The following is a 15,329-nucleotide window of genomic DNA, read 5'->3' as shown; positions in this document are numbered from 1 at the left end:
TGTCTCTGTGATGAAAGTCTAGTTAGGTATCTTAAGTTCTTTACTGTAGTCTCTGTACAGGATTTCAGTAATTAATAACTGTGTTTTCTCAGTATTCCTAAGTCCAGAGCTATGAAATCTGAGCAGAACTAATTTTTGCTTGCAACTTGTCCTTGATTATTGTGGTGTGTGGTGGTTATCAGGTGGTAAAGCTGAAAGGAGGTTGGCATTTGAGGTCAAAGCAATACAGTAGAATAGGAAGGGCATGTTTATACTGTGTTTCCCTAATACTCACCTATTTTCTTTTCAAATAGTTGAAAACAACAGAAGTGTTCATCCTATCCCTGTGACAGGTGTTCCAGAAAAGAATAGCTTGTTGCAGTCACTTCTGAATGTGCATTAAAATATAATTGTTAATTGTATATGACTATGTATTGAGGGTTTGTAGGCTAACCTTTCCTAACTTCCCATCACGGTCTGGCTCCTGGCTGGGTGAAACCAGAGCTCTGGCTCGTTTGAGCTGTGCTTTGCTGGTTGTCATGAGTATGGTGACTGGTCAGTTAAGAGGACAAATGTACCTACATTTTCATAAATATTGTAGAAAATAAATGTCTTCGACAATGCTGTCATATCTTGCTGAAACTCAGTGAGTCTGTAAATTATTTGGTGAGGGAATAAGAGTGAACACAAAACCAGAAACAAGTAGGGAACACAATCATGGTAAACTTGTTTTCAAACAGGGTACTAAAACAAAATAGAAGTTATGCATGTAACTGAACATTTTAGTCTCAGTGCAGAGTTGTTGTTCAGGGCAATGCATCTAAAAGTGGATTCCAGTATGGAAATTATTTAGTTTTAAAAGTACTTAGTCTTCCATAGTGAAGTGAGAGAAATGTATCAGACATCACACCCTGTATTTTCAAGCACAAAAAAGTTGCTGAAAGATGGAAACAACAAGAAGCTACCAGTTTTGAGAGGACTTAAAAGATGGGGGTCAAATTATGATCTCAATTTGATTTGCTTTGACTGTAGTGTTAGCTGCTACTAACAGTATTTTATAATCTTTGTTTTGAAATAGGCAGAAGATGGAGAAGAAATTTTTTCCTCTCCCTTTTCCCCCCTCTCTTTTTTTTCTTTCTTACTTTTTATCTTTTTTTTTCTTTTTTTTTTTTTAACACAATGGCCTCTGTTTGCACAAGTTTATAGAAAGTATGAGAGGGCAGAAGTGCCTACAGATATCCTGTCTGCTTTTGATGAATTCATGCTCTGTGTGGGATACCATGCCTTAGATCAAAGGGGATTTTCGGCTCTAGAAGGGGCTTACCCTGGGCAGGAGTGGGAATGAGGGCCTGTTCATGAGGCTAAAACTGGTAGCTGCTCTTTGAGACTGAGAAGTGATGGGGTGTTGCAAGGGAAGGCATACAAATGGGTCTCAGTGAGCATTCTTTCAGCCTAAGCCTTCCTAAATCACCTGTTAGGAAAAGGCTGGGCATACCTTGAAGGCAGAAGACAGGTTAAATTTTGATAAGAAAGTATGGATAAAATGTGGAACCCACTGGCAGACAGTGGTGTGCTCTACTGAGTGCCGTGTGTCCCTTTGGATCTGCTTCTTTCTTTCTGTCTTGGAAAGCAATTGTTATTCAAAATTTATTGTAATGTCTTCCCTGAAGAAAACTTAAATATATGTCAAGAAGACGACTTGCTGAATGATTTTATGTGCACTACCAAATACTCTTCAATGTTTAGGAACTGGAATAGGAACAGTGAACTAAGCACAATTACCAATTTTAATTTTAAATTTTCTGTTACTGTTAAGTTTTTTAGGATTTTTTCCTAGTTAATATATGTTAAAGGGTTTAAGTCTTTGAGCTATTTGCAAAAACTAATTATTTCATTCTGAAGATAATATATTGTTTCTTTATTGTGTGTATCTTGAAATATGTATCAAAATGCTTTAATTTTTCACCTGATACTCCATAATACTTTCCTTACATAATTACGGATTTTGGAACAAATTCTATGTTACATATGCGAGGAAATGGTTCCATAATTATTCTAATGTTTGCATAATTAACAAGCTGCTTGCCAGTTGTAACTGACAAATTCCAAGTCACTTCTGCATAAGGGGGAAAAAACCCCATGAAAAAGGTAACTTCTGTTAGTTTTTCCTTTCATACTTCTTACAGGTGTTGAAACTATTTATTTCTAATTTGCAAGTGAATTTATGTGGGTTTTTTTCTGATGGGCAGAGCTGTAAAGAATAGGAGGGCTGGCTTCCTCTGCTGTGCTCTGGGGTGTTTGGGGGCTGCCCTGAGCTCTGCCAACACATCCCAGCCCTGGCCTGCAGCTCCCCTGCTGCTGCTGCTGCTGCCAGTGCTCGGCAGCTCTCGGAGCAGCTGCCAACAGCACCGGCTCCTTCCAAATGGGGCAGCAGTTTCTGGTGCTCACACACGGGGGCTGAGCAGAGACCACCAGAACTTACTTCCACTTGTGACCTGCGGCAAGATTTGAACTGCAGTTTCCGCTGAGAAATGGCAAGTGTGGTGCTGGCCCTGCGTACCGTTCAGCTGCGCAGATTCAGCGCTCGCTTTGCTACTGAGCAAAACCCTGTGTCTCACTGGAGACTGAAAACACTTCGTCATTTTGAGATCCTGAAATGAAATGGTCGTAATGAGAACATGAATGAGAATAGTTGACATGGCACTTAGAAAGTGCAAACAAAAGTGTATGTGTGTGTATATATATACATATTTATTGTTCCATTTTCTAAGTGGCCTTCTGTGTTTTTCTTTCAGTATCTGTATATATTTCATACATAACCGTTTGTATTAAAATCCCATATGCAGCATTCTCTCACTTTCATTTAAAAACTGTGAATCACAACAAAAATGTTGTAAGAACATCTAAGGTAGGTAATTAAAATATAATTAAGTTTAAATGCCTTGGTGAAGGAATATAAAAATATTTAAATTCAACAGGCTAGTGCATTTGCAGTTTTCTTTTATTAGGTGTGAAATCTAAGAATCCCCTGCCAACTCTTGAGGGCTCAATCCAGAATGTTGAATTGAAGTACTGCAGCACATCATTGGTCAAATGTGCCTCTGGGACCGTGGGATCAATAAAAATTTGTGCCAAAGCCCCAGGTATGTGCAGCTGGACCATGTAAAACTTTATTGCCTGTATAGGAGAATTGGCCTTGCTTTTTACAAGGAGAGTTACTGAAACAAGAATTTACTCATTGTTCCTATGAATCAGAGAGGGTTTTTTGTATTCTGTTTTGGGGTTTTTTGTTAAATATGTCATGATGATCCATCCTTGCCTCAGTATAGTCAATTTTTACATTTAATTAAAAAAATAAAGATTTTTCTTTTTTTGTTCTGCTGAGGCAAATATTAGTCTAAAAGCACTCAAGAAATGGGAAAACCACAGAACAGTTGCACCTTGTTTTATTCTTAAGGTTATTTTGATGTTGATTGTTTAATGTCTTATTTTCCATTAAGGCCACAAGTATGTATTTTGCTTGTGAAGTTTTTGAGGACTCTGTGAGATATAAGTTTTTTATTTCTTTAATAGAATTTTTCTTGAAGAGCATGCCGGGGCTTATCAAGGTCTATGATGTCTTCTTATATAAAGGCAGCTAATGTGAATAACATTAAAAATTTAGTGTGTTTAAGTTGAGTTCATGGTGATATTTAAATAGATTATTTTATTTGGGAGGCAATCACTATTTTAAAGGTAATTGATAACTTTATTTGAAATCCTCCTGGATGTCAAGGCATTTACAGGATGGACATTAAGTAAGTTGTTCAGTAGTTTATAATACTGCACTTTCTAGTTCTTCTTTTAATTCTGTACTCACCATGTTAATAGCTGTTCTCTTTGGACTAGTGAATGTTTATGTGTTGAAAATTTATCTTGTTATACTACAGAATGTGAGAAGTCTAATCTTTATCTTAGGTGATGGTGGAAAAGAGAAGCTGATTCCTTTAATTCAAGGCCCTTCTGACACCAGAGACTTACACAGCAGTAAATGGCTCAATGAGAGCAGAAAGCCAGAATCTCTTTTAGCTCCAGATTTGGTAGCCTTTACAATCCAAATTCCACAGTATATGGACTACTGCCATAATTCTGGTAAGTGCAAAACTCTTGTTAAGCTGGTATCACATTACATTTTTCTGATCCAATGTAATTTTCAAAAGAGGACTTGATATAAAATGTGCCAAATGTCAAAGTATCTTTTACACATATTGCACACATTATAACAAGCTTACTGTGAGACAAAAACCTAAAAGCTGCATCTTGATGTATGTCTTCTTTAATAAGGAATGCTTCATTGACGTTGGTTGCCTTTTAAACTATTTATATGGAAACTTTTGTAAACTTGGGGGGAGTGGAGAAGGAGGATCCATGTTGGAAATATTAGCTCTGCTCTTTCTTCCTGGTATTAGGTTGAGCTTCTTATACAGAAGTTGACATACTGAAATCAAAATACTTCATATAAATTTACAGCATGATTTATTATTAAGAATTTGTTTATCGTAAAATTTGTTAGCAATAAAAAAGTGATTTTTAAAATGCTACAGGGCACACATCTGACCTCATCAAATTTGGTGTTGTGGTGGATTTAGAAGAGAAGTTAATAATTTTAGAGAGTTGCTTGGATAAATTTAAGGGTGTTGCTGACTTTGTGGGCATAAATACTTTTACCTGACATTCTTATGATTTCTGTGGTCTTTAAACAAAACATTGGTCTGTTATAAACAACACCGACCATTTTGAAATGTGTCTGTTTAAAATAACTCTTGTATAGTTTGTGAAATACACATGGAACTGGGTTTTGCTGCCAGCATGGTGCTTTTTTAAAATCATGCTTTTGTGTTTTTCAAAGTTTATTCAATTGCCATGCAGAGCATGGAATCAAATGGGGGGAAAATAAACAGTCCAAAAAGTATCTAGGTTAAGGAAAGCAAAAGAATTAGCTGATCCCAGTATTATGAAACAGAAAAGTAACTCGAACATTGTGCTTTTTTCTCTGTTTTTTTCATCTGTAATGGTTGTTGAATGTCATTAGTCTGAAAAGTAACAGTGAATTTATTGCCGTCATTGTAATTTTTATGAGCATGTGTAAGCAGCACTTGATTCTTATGCAGAGTAAATATTTGTAAGCACTGTGTGCTCCAGCAGTTGTTAGGTTATTTTTTCAGTAACTCTACTTGCATGTTTCTTGGAGAGCATCACATTGGAAATGTTTACAGCAGTGTTTTTATAACAATTATTTTCAGTTCCTGCCCCTAAAACCTTGCCAAAAAGCAGTTCATGATTCAACAGTGTCTGAATTACTCAGATCCGCTTTTAAACAGAAGTTAAAATCTGTTGCACCTGTTGTCTCAAATACCTTTTAAATGTTCATAAACAGCAGTGTTTATTGCTATGATTAATTGCTGCGTGTCTTGCCTATTTTTGGTTTAATTTTCTGATTTTTGTCTTAGAACAGTAATTACATTTAAAAGGATCTGGGGGTACTTATCTGTGCTGTGGAATTACTGCCTTTGTTACAGGTCACAAGGTTCACATACATTTTAGCTCATCTGTATTATGGATAATCTAATTAATTGGTAGGGAGTCCTTGATAGGTTGTGACAGGAGGTGCTGATGAGAATTAAGGCCCTGACAAATGGAGTGCTGGCCAGACTCACATGCAGGGACTTGGAGAGGCAGAACATTGTTTCTGTAATGGACAAGTGTCTGTGGTACCTGTTTTGTAATGATTGTAAATATATTAAATCTGTTAAAATTTTAGAGCTGAAAATTTACTGGACTCAGCTCCTCAGTGCCTCAGGAAAGTTGTACTGATCCCATGTGCTCAGTGACAGTCTGTGCCCTGCATGTTCAGACTCCAGCTCTGCTCCTCTGGATCTGTAGGGTGGCACCTGTCTGGTGACAGTGAGGGGGAAAAGCTGACTGACTTGCTAAGGCTTTGGTCCCGCTCAGCAGGAAGAATGACATATTGCAAGTGATTTTTCTTTTAAACGTAAATTAAACCAGGAAACGTTATTGTTTCAATTATTTCAGACTCTATACAAAGGATCAGGGAGTTAACAACAGCCTTTGCTTTCAAATGCTTGGTGAAGAAGCTGGGCAGTTTAATACTGGAGGTATGGCTATCCTTTTCATTAGGACTGTGAATATTACATGTAGGGAAAATATGAGGTGCTTTGAGAGCATAAAAATGCTTTTGCTGTCATTTGCAGTCACTTCTGGGAATTAAAAAAGCTATACAGCAAAAACTTATGCCTCAGGAATACAAGGTTGGTTAGAGCTGTACTGAAGTTGTGCTATTTACGAAATTTTTCCCAATAATGTTGTCTGGAATAGGAATTTGGACAAATTAATTCATTAAGTTGAATGAAAAGCAACTTGGTCAAAAAATCAAAGCAGCTGTTTGGATATAACCTGCTAAGGAGGATGTTGTGCAAATAGCGTGGGTTTCTGGAATAAATCAGGGCTTATTTACCTTGAGAACAGGCACGGGACCTTTCCTTCTCTTTTCTCTGAGTCAGCAGCTGTCCACTGTCTTGTATCTCTGGAATCATCCAATCCAGGATGGTCAACATGGTTGTGCAAATTCCTTTTACCACTTGTCTATATGTGGCCCTGAGGATATATTTAAAATTTGAGGGATAAAGCATCTTATTTTTTGCTATTTCACTTGTTGCTGCTGAGAGGAGGAGGAAAAAGAATATGGTTCTACAATCCTAGTAGGAGCGTGCTGCATTGAGTACAACCATCCAAGTTAAAAACCTCCAAGATGTACTTTAAAAAAGGGCAGCATCAAAGTGTGGAATGTGTAGCATGTACAGTGCGTAACAAATACAAAACAAGTGCAAATAGTGATGATCACTTAGCAGGAGTGTTTTACTGTTTCATGTATGAGTGTCATTATCACAGCGGAAAACAGATCCACCTATGGCAGGGGAAGTATTTAGGGGCAAAGAACATAAACATAATTTTTTTTAATCCTTATATACAAGTCAATGCTGGTGATTTTAATTTTCAATACTTCTGTTGTATGAAAAACTGCCCCAGCTCTGTCTATGCATAGTTGTAAAAATCAGTGGGTATGCTCCCCAATCTTTCAACTGCAGCATCTAAAATAAACAAGAGTGAAGAGATTATTCCATTACCCCGGAGCTTGGGGAAGTCTTCTTACTCTTTTTCTGAACTAACCCTGGCTTTATTAACCCTCAGAGCAGGCTGCAGGCCTTATTTGTGTCACCTGGCCTTTCAGAGAAGGGAGAGATTGCAAAATGAATGCTGGTGTTAGTGTTTAATTATGAACAGCTGCTGAATAGATGAGGGGAGCTGATTATGCTCTATTTGGTTTGCCATGTTGAATAATTGGGAGTGTGTGCACAGCCAGTGTATGGACAGCTTTATTACATATAAATCAAGAGGAACTAAAATAAAAAATACAATTAAAGTTTTCTTTGAGATCAGGTTAAATATTCAGCAGTGAAATAAGGGACTAAACAAAAGTACTGTGTCACCTGTATTGATATCATGCTCATACTTGTTAAATTTATACACCCAGGGGAGCAGAGCAAGGGTGGGAAGGCTTCTCTAATTTGTCAAAGCTACATGAAATCTGAAGAACAAATCTTCAGCCTTATAAAAGTTGGCATTTCTTGATTAAGTGATATGTTTCTCAAACTTCCAAAACTTTTGGATTTTTTTCTCTCCTCTGTCAGTATTTTATAATATAGATAAGATCATTCTGTTCATCCCCTGCTCCTGCTAAAGGAAAAAAAACACAGAAGAAATCATACCTTCAGACATGAAAAAGTTGCCATAAAAGTTGTACCAGCAGGAACATAAACTTTTTTTCTTATCGTAAACCAGCTTATTTTTATGTGTTAGAATGTACTTGAAAGGAGGTGAGAGATTGTACAAATGTTGGGGTTTATGCATATAAATCTACATATGCCCCCATCTTCCCTTTTTGCAGGTCAAAAAGCCTCTCACTGACGTATTTTTTTTATTTAATTTTGACTGCTTGGACTTGGGATACTACAAAGTCTGGATTTTTAGCTGGAACAGTTACATTCTTTAAGTCCTCAGTTCTAATTTAAGTGAATGCTTGTGCTAGTAAAGAAATTTTAAAAGCCATTGTAAAAGAGAATTGTAGACTAATTTTAAGTATTTTGGAAAGTTTTAGCACAATGAATGAATAAAAATGCTTAGTATCTTGGAGTAATTAAAGACTATTCACATTTGTGGTTTGGACGTAAATGTGTAAAAATTAAACCCATCTATCTTATTACATTTCCTTTTCTCTCCCTGAGGATTTCACTACGTACTTTATCTGTAATTGTTGCCAGTTTTCTATCAAGTTCCCACTGGGCTTCTGGTGCAAAAAATCTTATCCTCTCGATGACAGAGCTTGGCTGAATGATTTCATGCTCTTAGCATTTTTGTTCACGGGAATTAGGGGCAGAATGTAACTGCAGCTGAACATAGCATCTATTTTTGTAATTTTGAAGTTTAGGCTCTGTTATTGGAACTAAATGAAGAGATGCAGGTGTTCTCCAGTTCAAGTCCTTGGGGATTTTTTGATGGTAAATGCTTGAAAAGAAAATGCTTGTGTTTCCAGAGTCAAACAGCAGCTGTGGACAAGGATTTATGTTTTTTTCAGAACTTTGGGATTTCAAAATGTTACATTTAATCACATGCACAGAAAGGAGAGCAAATGTTAAAGATGTTACATATAAAACTAGGGGACTGATCTTTTTACCATACCAACGAGTTGTGGGAATAGAGGAACAAAGTGATCTTTAATCTTAATATGCACAATTTCAAAAGGATTATGATAGTTGCCAGGACTCTGGTCTTTGGAGAACTGTGCTCTTGCAGTGCACAGCATTTATATCCTCTTAATTGCTTTTAAAATCTGGCTTATTCTTATATTTTGCCTTGGAAAAATACGAATGCTAATAGTACAAGTTACTGAAAGGACAGTATTCATGTAGTCTTATTTTGGAGTAGAATGGATTTCAATTCAGTTAAGTAAATATTTTTAGAAGAAATCTTCTGTTAATGTCTTGTAGTTTTCAAAATTTTATTTAAAATAGCAGTTCAACTGCCTGAACTGTGAGGCTAAATTTGGAAGTTTTCTCTTTGGCAGAACTTTTTGGGCAAAAGCATTTTTTGCTAATGCAATTTCTTCCTCCCCTTCTCTCTCATGATTTTGAAATTAGTTGATTGTAGCAAACAAAATGTCTGACAACTGAAGTTTATCCCCAGTTCAAACAAAGGCAGGAGATGATGGTACTGCTGGGCAGTTCAGGATGGGAGAATGGCGTGAGGAAGAGCAAGCTGCTAACAGTGGTAAGTTAATACCTATCTGAGAAAGTCAAAGTCTGTCTCTACGTTTGGCAGCTCTGTGTGCTCCATGCTCAGCCATTACCCCACAGCCCAATATGCTGTGCACTACAGCTAAATTATGTATAAAGTATTTTTGCAGACTTGAACCATGTTTGCATGGACTACCTTACAAAGATCCAGCACTCAGTTCTTACTCTGAGGGAGGTAAACTTGTCCTCGGGTGCAGCCTGTTCCTCTGCTGGCTCCAGTGGTACAGTTCATGTTCATGGAGCAGCACCAGGGAGGGACATTCTATACTATGCTAACTATGTTAGGCCTCTTTCCAGTGAGTTGCATAAATCTGGCAACTGGCAGTAAGTTCTTGTTATAGAAAGGTAATTGCACAATGCAGGAATAAGACAGCTTGTTCAACTTTCCCTCAAGTAATTTTGCAAATCCTCCTGGGGGAAGAGGTGTTTTCATCTCTCTGCTTATGTTGGGGTCAGTTTCTCTGAGTATGCCATAAATCCTTCAATAATATATGTGTTATAGAATTCTGAAAATCTGAACCAGGATTCTGAGTTCTGTAAAATAGTACTTTAAAAATTGATGAAAAAAAAAAGAGAGAGAGAGAAAAAACTATACTGTTGTGTCAGTAGTTAGGAAGTTCGCTTGTGCAGTTGAGTTCCCTGAAAACACTTCTGTTTTTCTTTCAATCCTGACTGACTTTGAGATGTACTGTTCAGCTGCACTGTGAAAGTGGAGTAATACCTTCAGTCAAAAAAGCGCTTTTGCCTTTTTCCCATTTCCTTTTCTTAATAGTATCACTTAAGAGTTTGGTAATAGGGCAAAATAAGAACAAAACTTGGACACTGAAGATGGGGACTCAAGTCCATGTAGCAGGAGCCATAGACATTGCACTGGGAAACAGACATTGAGGGAACTGGAAAGCCTGGGTCTCCCGGCGGGCTCATGATTTTTTTTAAAAAAAGTGATTTTCTGACTTTTCTTTTAGCTCAGGATAACATTGTTCTGCCCATAGATAATGGAATTGCTGTTGTATTTCTTGGGATAGGACTTTGAGGGTCAGTATTGGCACTTGAAGATGTGGGCTCTCGAGTGGAAGGTAGTACAGTTTACACAGACTTTAAAGTATATAAAGGAAATCTCCTGGCCTTCTCTTTAAACAGCTTATAATCTAGAAAATTCTGTAAAAATAACAAAAAAATAGTTGTTAAAAAGCCTTTTCTTTTTTGAACTTTTAACTCATTAAATATGTAGGACTTAGGGAATGGCACATGAGAGATTATTTCTGCTACCTTTATTTTGTGTGTGTGCTTGTGTGTTCCATAGGATTTCTGTTCACTTTACAATCTGGCAGTATAGAAGTGTTCCATATGGCCACCAAAGTCATATTTAGCACCTCTGTTCCTGAAAAAAAAATCTACATGTGGGTTCAAAGGATAATTTCTAGTTTCTTAACAATGTAGGCTAATGTGTCTGCGTTTCATGTATTTATGAAAATGCATTCACCTTTTCCACTTGTGGCATCTGGAAAATCCTTGTTCAGCAAGGTGACTCGATACTTATTGATGGTTTGGAGTGTTCAGGAAACGTGGCAGGTATGGGCTCTCAGCAATTGCTGACACATAGCTCTGGACATTGAAATCTGTTTTTAATTGAGGAAATATATGTTGGCCAGCATATTGGGATAACTCCCTCCCCTGCTGAAAAAATGCCATGGGATTTTTAGCTTCCATTTGGATGCTTCCCAGACATGGGCATAAGGGACTGTAACTGTTTATTTTCAAATAGTGTTTAAACTGTTTCCAAGTTTTATAATTGAATTATGTTGCTCTCACTACCTCCTTAGTGATGTTAATGATTTGTGGAAGATTGTTTTTGTTTTTTTTTGTAATGAAATGCTAAATAGATATCACTGAAAAACAGTAGAGTCCTGGTAGTAAAATATAAATGCATTTTAACTAGGTCAACTTCTGTTTCTTTCAAATTTGAGTAACAAGCAGTTAAATAACATTGTACTGAAATAAAGCACATTTGATAAAAAACAGTGCTAAATGAAGCTTCTTAGTTTTAGTGCAGAAATTATGATCTAAATATATATTATATTTGTTTATAAATCTATCCTTTTTTTAGTAATTTTCATGGTTTGGCTCTGTGGCAGGTTCAAAAGAAGCTACAGGTCACTCCCAAGATCCCAATGTTCTGTTATAATGCCAATGTACTAGTTGTCTCATTTTTATGGTTTAGGATGCAGTCAGAGTGAATATTCAACTACATTGTCTCATTCTACCCAAACATTACTGTCCAGAAGTTCCCACAGAAGTTTGTCCCTATCATGTTACAAATAGCCAGTTGTGGTCACCAATTAAAGCTGAACCATTACCAAGTGACTGAATAGATAGTTTTATATAGAAAACAGCAGTTTGCAGCCAGGAGTAGATAAAGTAGGTTAGAAATTTAGCAGTATTTTATTTTTTTTAATTCAACTAGGTAACCTCTGTGGTGATCCTCAAGCTAGGACATATTCCTGTTGCTGACCAAACTGATTTTGAACAGACAGATGATCTTTAAGGTCATTTAAATTAGTTCTGGATTTTTTTCATGTGCTGTGAAGCATCTCAAGGTCTGCAAACCATATAGAAGTTCGTACTGCAGGAACTATTATTCACTTGTAACCTTTAGACCATATAATCACTTCTGTGCTGTGTGAGCTGATTTCATTTTACCTGTGCACTGAAATAGAACTAAGAGGTGCAAGATACTTGTGTATGCACTTGTGTAAGGTGGCAGAAGTACTTCAAATTGATAGGCACTGTGTAACTTTTCAGTTCTCCTTAACAGCTAGAATTAGCCTACTTATAAAATGTGAGCCTTTAATGTTGAGTACTCCATATAACAGATTTCTAAGTACAGCACATTCAGACACAAGTGCTGTATATTTGAGGTTATCCTGACATTCTCAGTATCACGTGGAGTGCTAAATCTATTTGAGAAATGCAGTGATAGGATTAGAGTGGATATATAGTTTAATTAAAATAGCTAAATATTTTTAATTCCTAATTTTAATCTGATTTACACTCTACAGTAGAGGAAAAGGCATTTTGAAAATGGAAAAAACCCACCCAGTTTGTTTTTCAGCAGTCATGTCTGAAGGAGAAGATTCTAGGTGCTCCGCTGGTCTTGCAGCTGGTTCAGTTAAGACAAACATTTGCTGGAGCAACATATTTGTGGATCTGAGTCCTGAATTTCCATCCAAACACATTTCTGTTGCTAATTGTTGATACTGAGTTCCACTTGCAGCACAGCATGTTAGTGCAAAGTCTGGCTCTCTCAAGTGTTTTCCTAATTCCTGATGTATTTTCAAGGTGAAATAGACTAATCTGGGGAAAAAAAAGGCCATTTCTCCACCAAGTGATTTAGAAAACTGTGTATTTGCAGAATAGCAAATTATTTGGGGGTTCTGCTATCTGAATGTAGGAGAACATTTTGTGGTTACGCAGGAAATGGGTGCCTTGACAAGGAGAAGGGAAGGGTTGGAGAGGTGCAAACATTCCAGCTCTTACAGTGAGAGTTTGCCTGCATCTACCCATTCTTCCACTCAGCCTCTGTGCAGCCACTGTACAGCTCCTCAGGCTGCTCAGCTGGGATCTGTGCCAAGTTGAACAAGTATCCTTGACTATGATGCCTCATGTCCAGAAATCCTGTCCAGAAAAATAGCCCACTGCCTATGGGAAGGTGGCTGTGAAAAGGGTCAGACTGATCAGAATTTGAGCCATGTCTTTTTGAATTTCTGTGTTAATGACTGTCATGCCAGTGGAAAAAAAATCACGTTCTGATAACATGATACAAGCCCTAAATGAAAATTAAATACTTTCTGAAGATTAGTGATATATATCAGAATGATAATCTGAATGAATAATGGGCTGACTGCCTCTTCTTAGAATCATAGAATCAATTGGATTGGAAAGACCTCCGAGATCATCAAGTCCAACCCTTGGTCCAACTGCAGTCCATTTACCAGATCATGGCACTCAGTGCCATGTCCAATCTCAGTTTAAAAACCTCCAGGGATGGTGAATCCACCGCCTCTCTGGGCAGCCCATTCCAATGCCTGATTACTCTCTCTGGAAAGAAATTTTTTCTGATCTCCAACTTCAATTTCCCCTGGCAGAGCTTGAGCCCATGCCCCCTTGTCCTATTGCTGAGTGCCTGGGAGAAGAGACCAGCCCCCACCTGGCTAGAACTTCCCTTCAGGTAGTTCTAGACAGTGCTGAGGTCACCTCTGAGCCTCCTCTTCTCCAGGCTAAACAACCCCAGCTCCCTCGGCCTCTCCCCACAGGACTTATCTCCCCCAACCATCAAAAATGCCTATGCTTGTTTTATTTTTGGAATAAAACTGCTTAAACCATACAGAAACGTCATGTAAATAGATATAAATATATGATTAGAAGTGGCTATCATAGGGATTCTTCCCCCTCAAAGTGGGGAAAATAATGGATATTTTGCAAAGAGAAACAATACTCATTGGAAAAATAAGAGGAGGTATGATTGACTCTAATGAATTATTAAATACAGTATCTGGCTCAACATTAGTGAGCAGGGTATGGAGCACTTGTGATGGATCACCACCTCTGGATATTATTCTTTCCTGTATTTGTACATGGCCTCAGAGGTAATTGGTCAGATGTCCAGTTTATTTAAATTCAGTGAAGTACATCTTTAATGCACTGGGCTTTGGGTGAACTACATACAGGACATTTTTTATTTCTAGTGTAACTATGTTCCTGTTTGGTCACCTATTCAGTGGCAATAAATGAATGAAATGTAATTTTGAGATCCATGTCTGTGCTGTGATGAGAGAAGAAGAATTCAGTACTGAGCAAATCTTCTCTCTCAGGTTGTGACCTGAAGATTCATACAAGAAACTTAGGTATGATCAGTATGCTTTTGTAGTGTTTGAAAGATGTTTTAGCCCAAGTCCTGGTTAATATTTTTCAGACATTAAAATCATTGCAAAATAGGTGTTTCATACATGTTTAACAATAAATTCATGATTCAATTATAAGCTTAAAATGAACCTATTATATTAAAATTGCAGTTTTAAACTAACTTTTGAAAAATCTTAATGGATGCAAAGTAATCTTCAGTATAATGGAATTTTCTGAAAACAGATGTGTACTTTAAAATGCACATATCAGTCCTTTAAGCAGTTTTATGTCTAAATTCATTAAATTAAACTTTAATGCAGGTTGCAATCAGTTGATTTCCAACTGAAACATCTTTATCAAGTTAATACAAGAAGCAGTCATGCCCTACTTGAATTACTCATTTATAATGGCTGAGCAGCAGCCTGGATGTGGACTTTGAAATCCTGGGAAAATAAGATGCATGCATGCATTCAAATGTCTTTAGTCTGCTTTAGAGCAGCTGTAAAATGTTGAAGTAAGATGTCAGCTACTAGCTGTTCTCTATGTCTTTAGTCTAAAGTGAGGTGTGATCATTTGAATGCTAACCAAGGTTAGGATTATTTTAGTCATTGCATCCCTGGTTAAAGACTTTCTGTTTTCTAGAGCCATTGGGACATTTGGGATGAAAGAAACAGAATAATTGTCTGCTTTTTGCACACTTTTATTGCACAGTTTATTCCAACTTGATTTGAAGACCTTATTTCCTTTGTTAAAATACAGTTTTTTTCTCTTTTATTGTGCTTGTAATGTGAAAATTGTAATTCTAAATATGTGTAAAGTATCAAAATAAAGCATATGTATGGATAGCAGTTTCAAAAATACTACCTTTGTCCTAAGTACATTGGAGTGTAATAGCTGGTAAAAGCCATGTACTAGATGGATGTGTGTCTCTCTGCACTGTTGGGATGTTGCAGCTTGCACAGTCTCTTGCAGATGATGGCATCACCAGGGTCCTCACAGCTTGATACCGTATTGTCTTTGAAAAGACACACAGGAAAT

General features: G+C 37.1%; 1 protein-coding gene across 8 annotated transcripts in view; it reads left to right on the top strand.

Moving 5' to 3' along the window:
- VPS13B (vacuolar protein sorting 13 homolog B) overlaps nucleotides 1–15,329 on the top strand; it is a 427,169-nt gene that overhangs the window by 126,459 nt on the left and 285,381 nt on the right. For all 8 annotated transcript variants that reach the window (XM_071554088.1, XM_071554086.1, XM_071554089.1 and 5 more), the window contains exons 18-19: nucleotides 2,988–3,122; nucleotides 3,937–4,110. In XM_071554088.1, coding sequence (XP_071410189.1) covers nucleotides 2,988–3,122; nucleotides 3,937–4,110 — 309 coding nt within the window. The remainder of the gene's footprint in view (nucleotides 1–2,987; nucleotides 3,123–3,936; nucleotides 4,111–15,329) is intronic.

Source organism: Pithys albifrons, chromosome 4, assembly GCF_047495875.1.
Source record: "Pithys albifrons albifrons isolate INPA30051 chromosome 4, PitAlb_v1, whole genome shotgun sequence".
Classification (NCBI taxonomy): domain Eukaryota; kingdom Metazoa; phylum Chordata; class Aves; order Passeriformes; family Thamnophilidae; genus Pithys; species Pithys albifrons.
The sequence above is the reverse complement of the archived record's forward strand: the minus strand, read 5'-3'. Positions and strand labels throughout refer to the sequence as shown.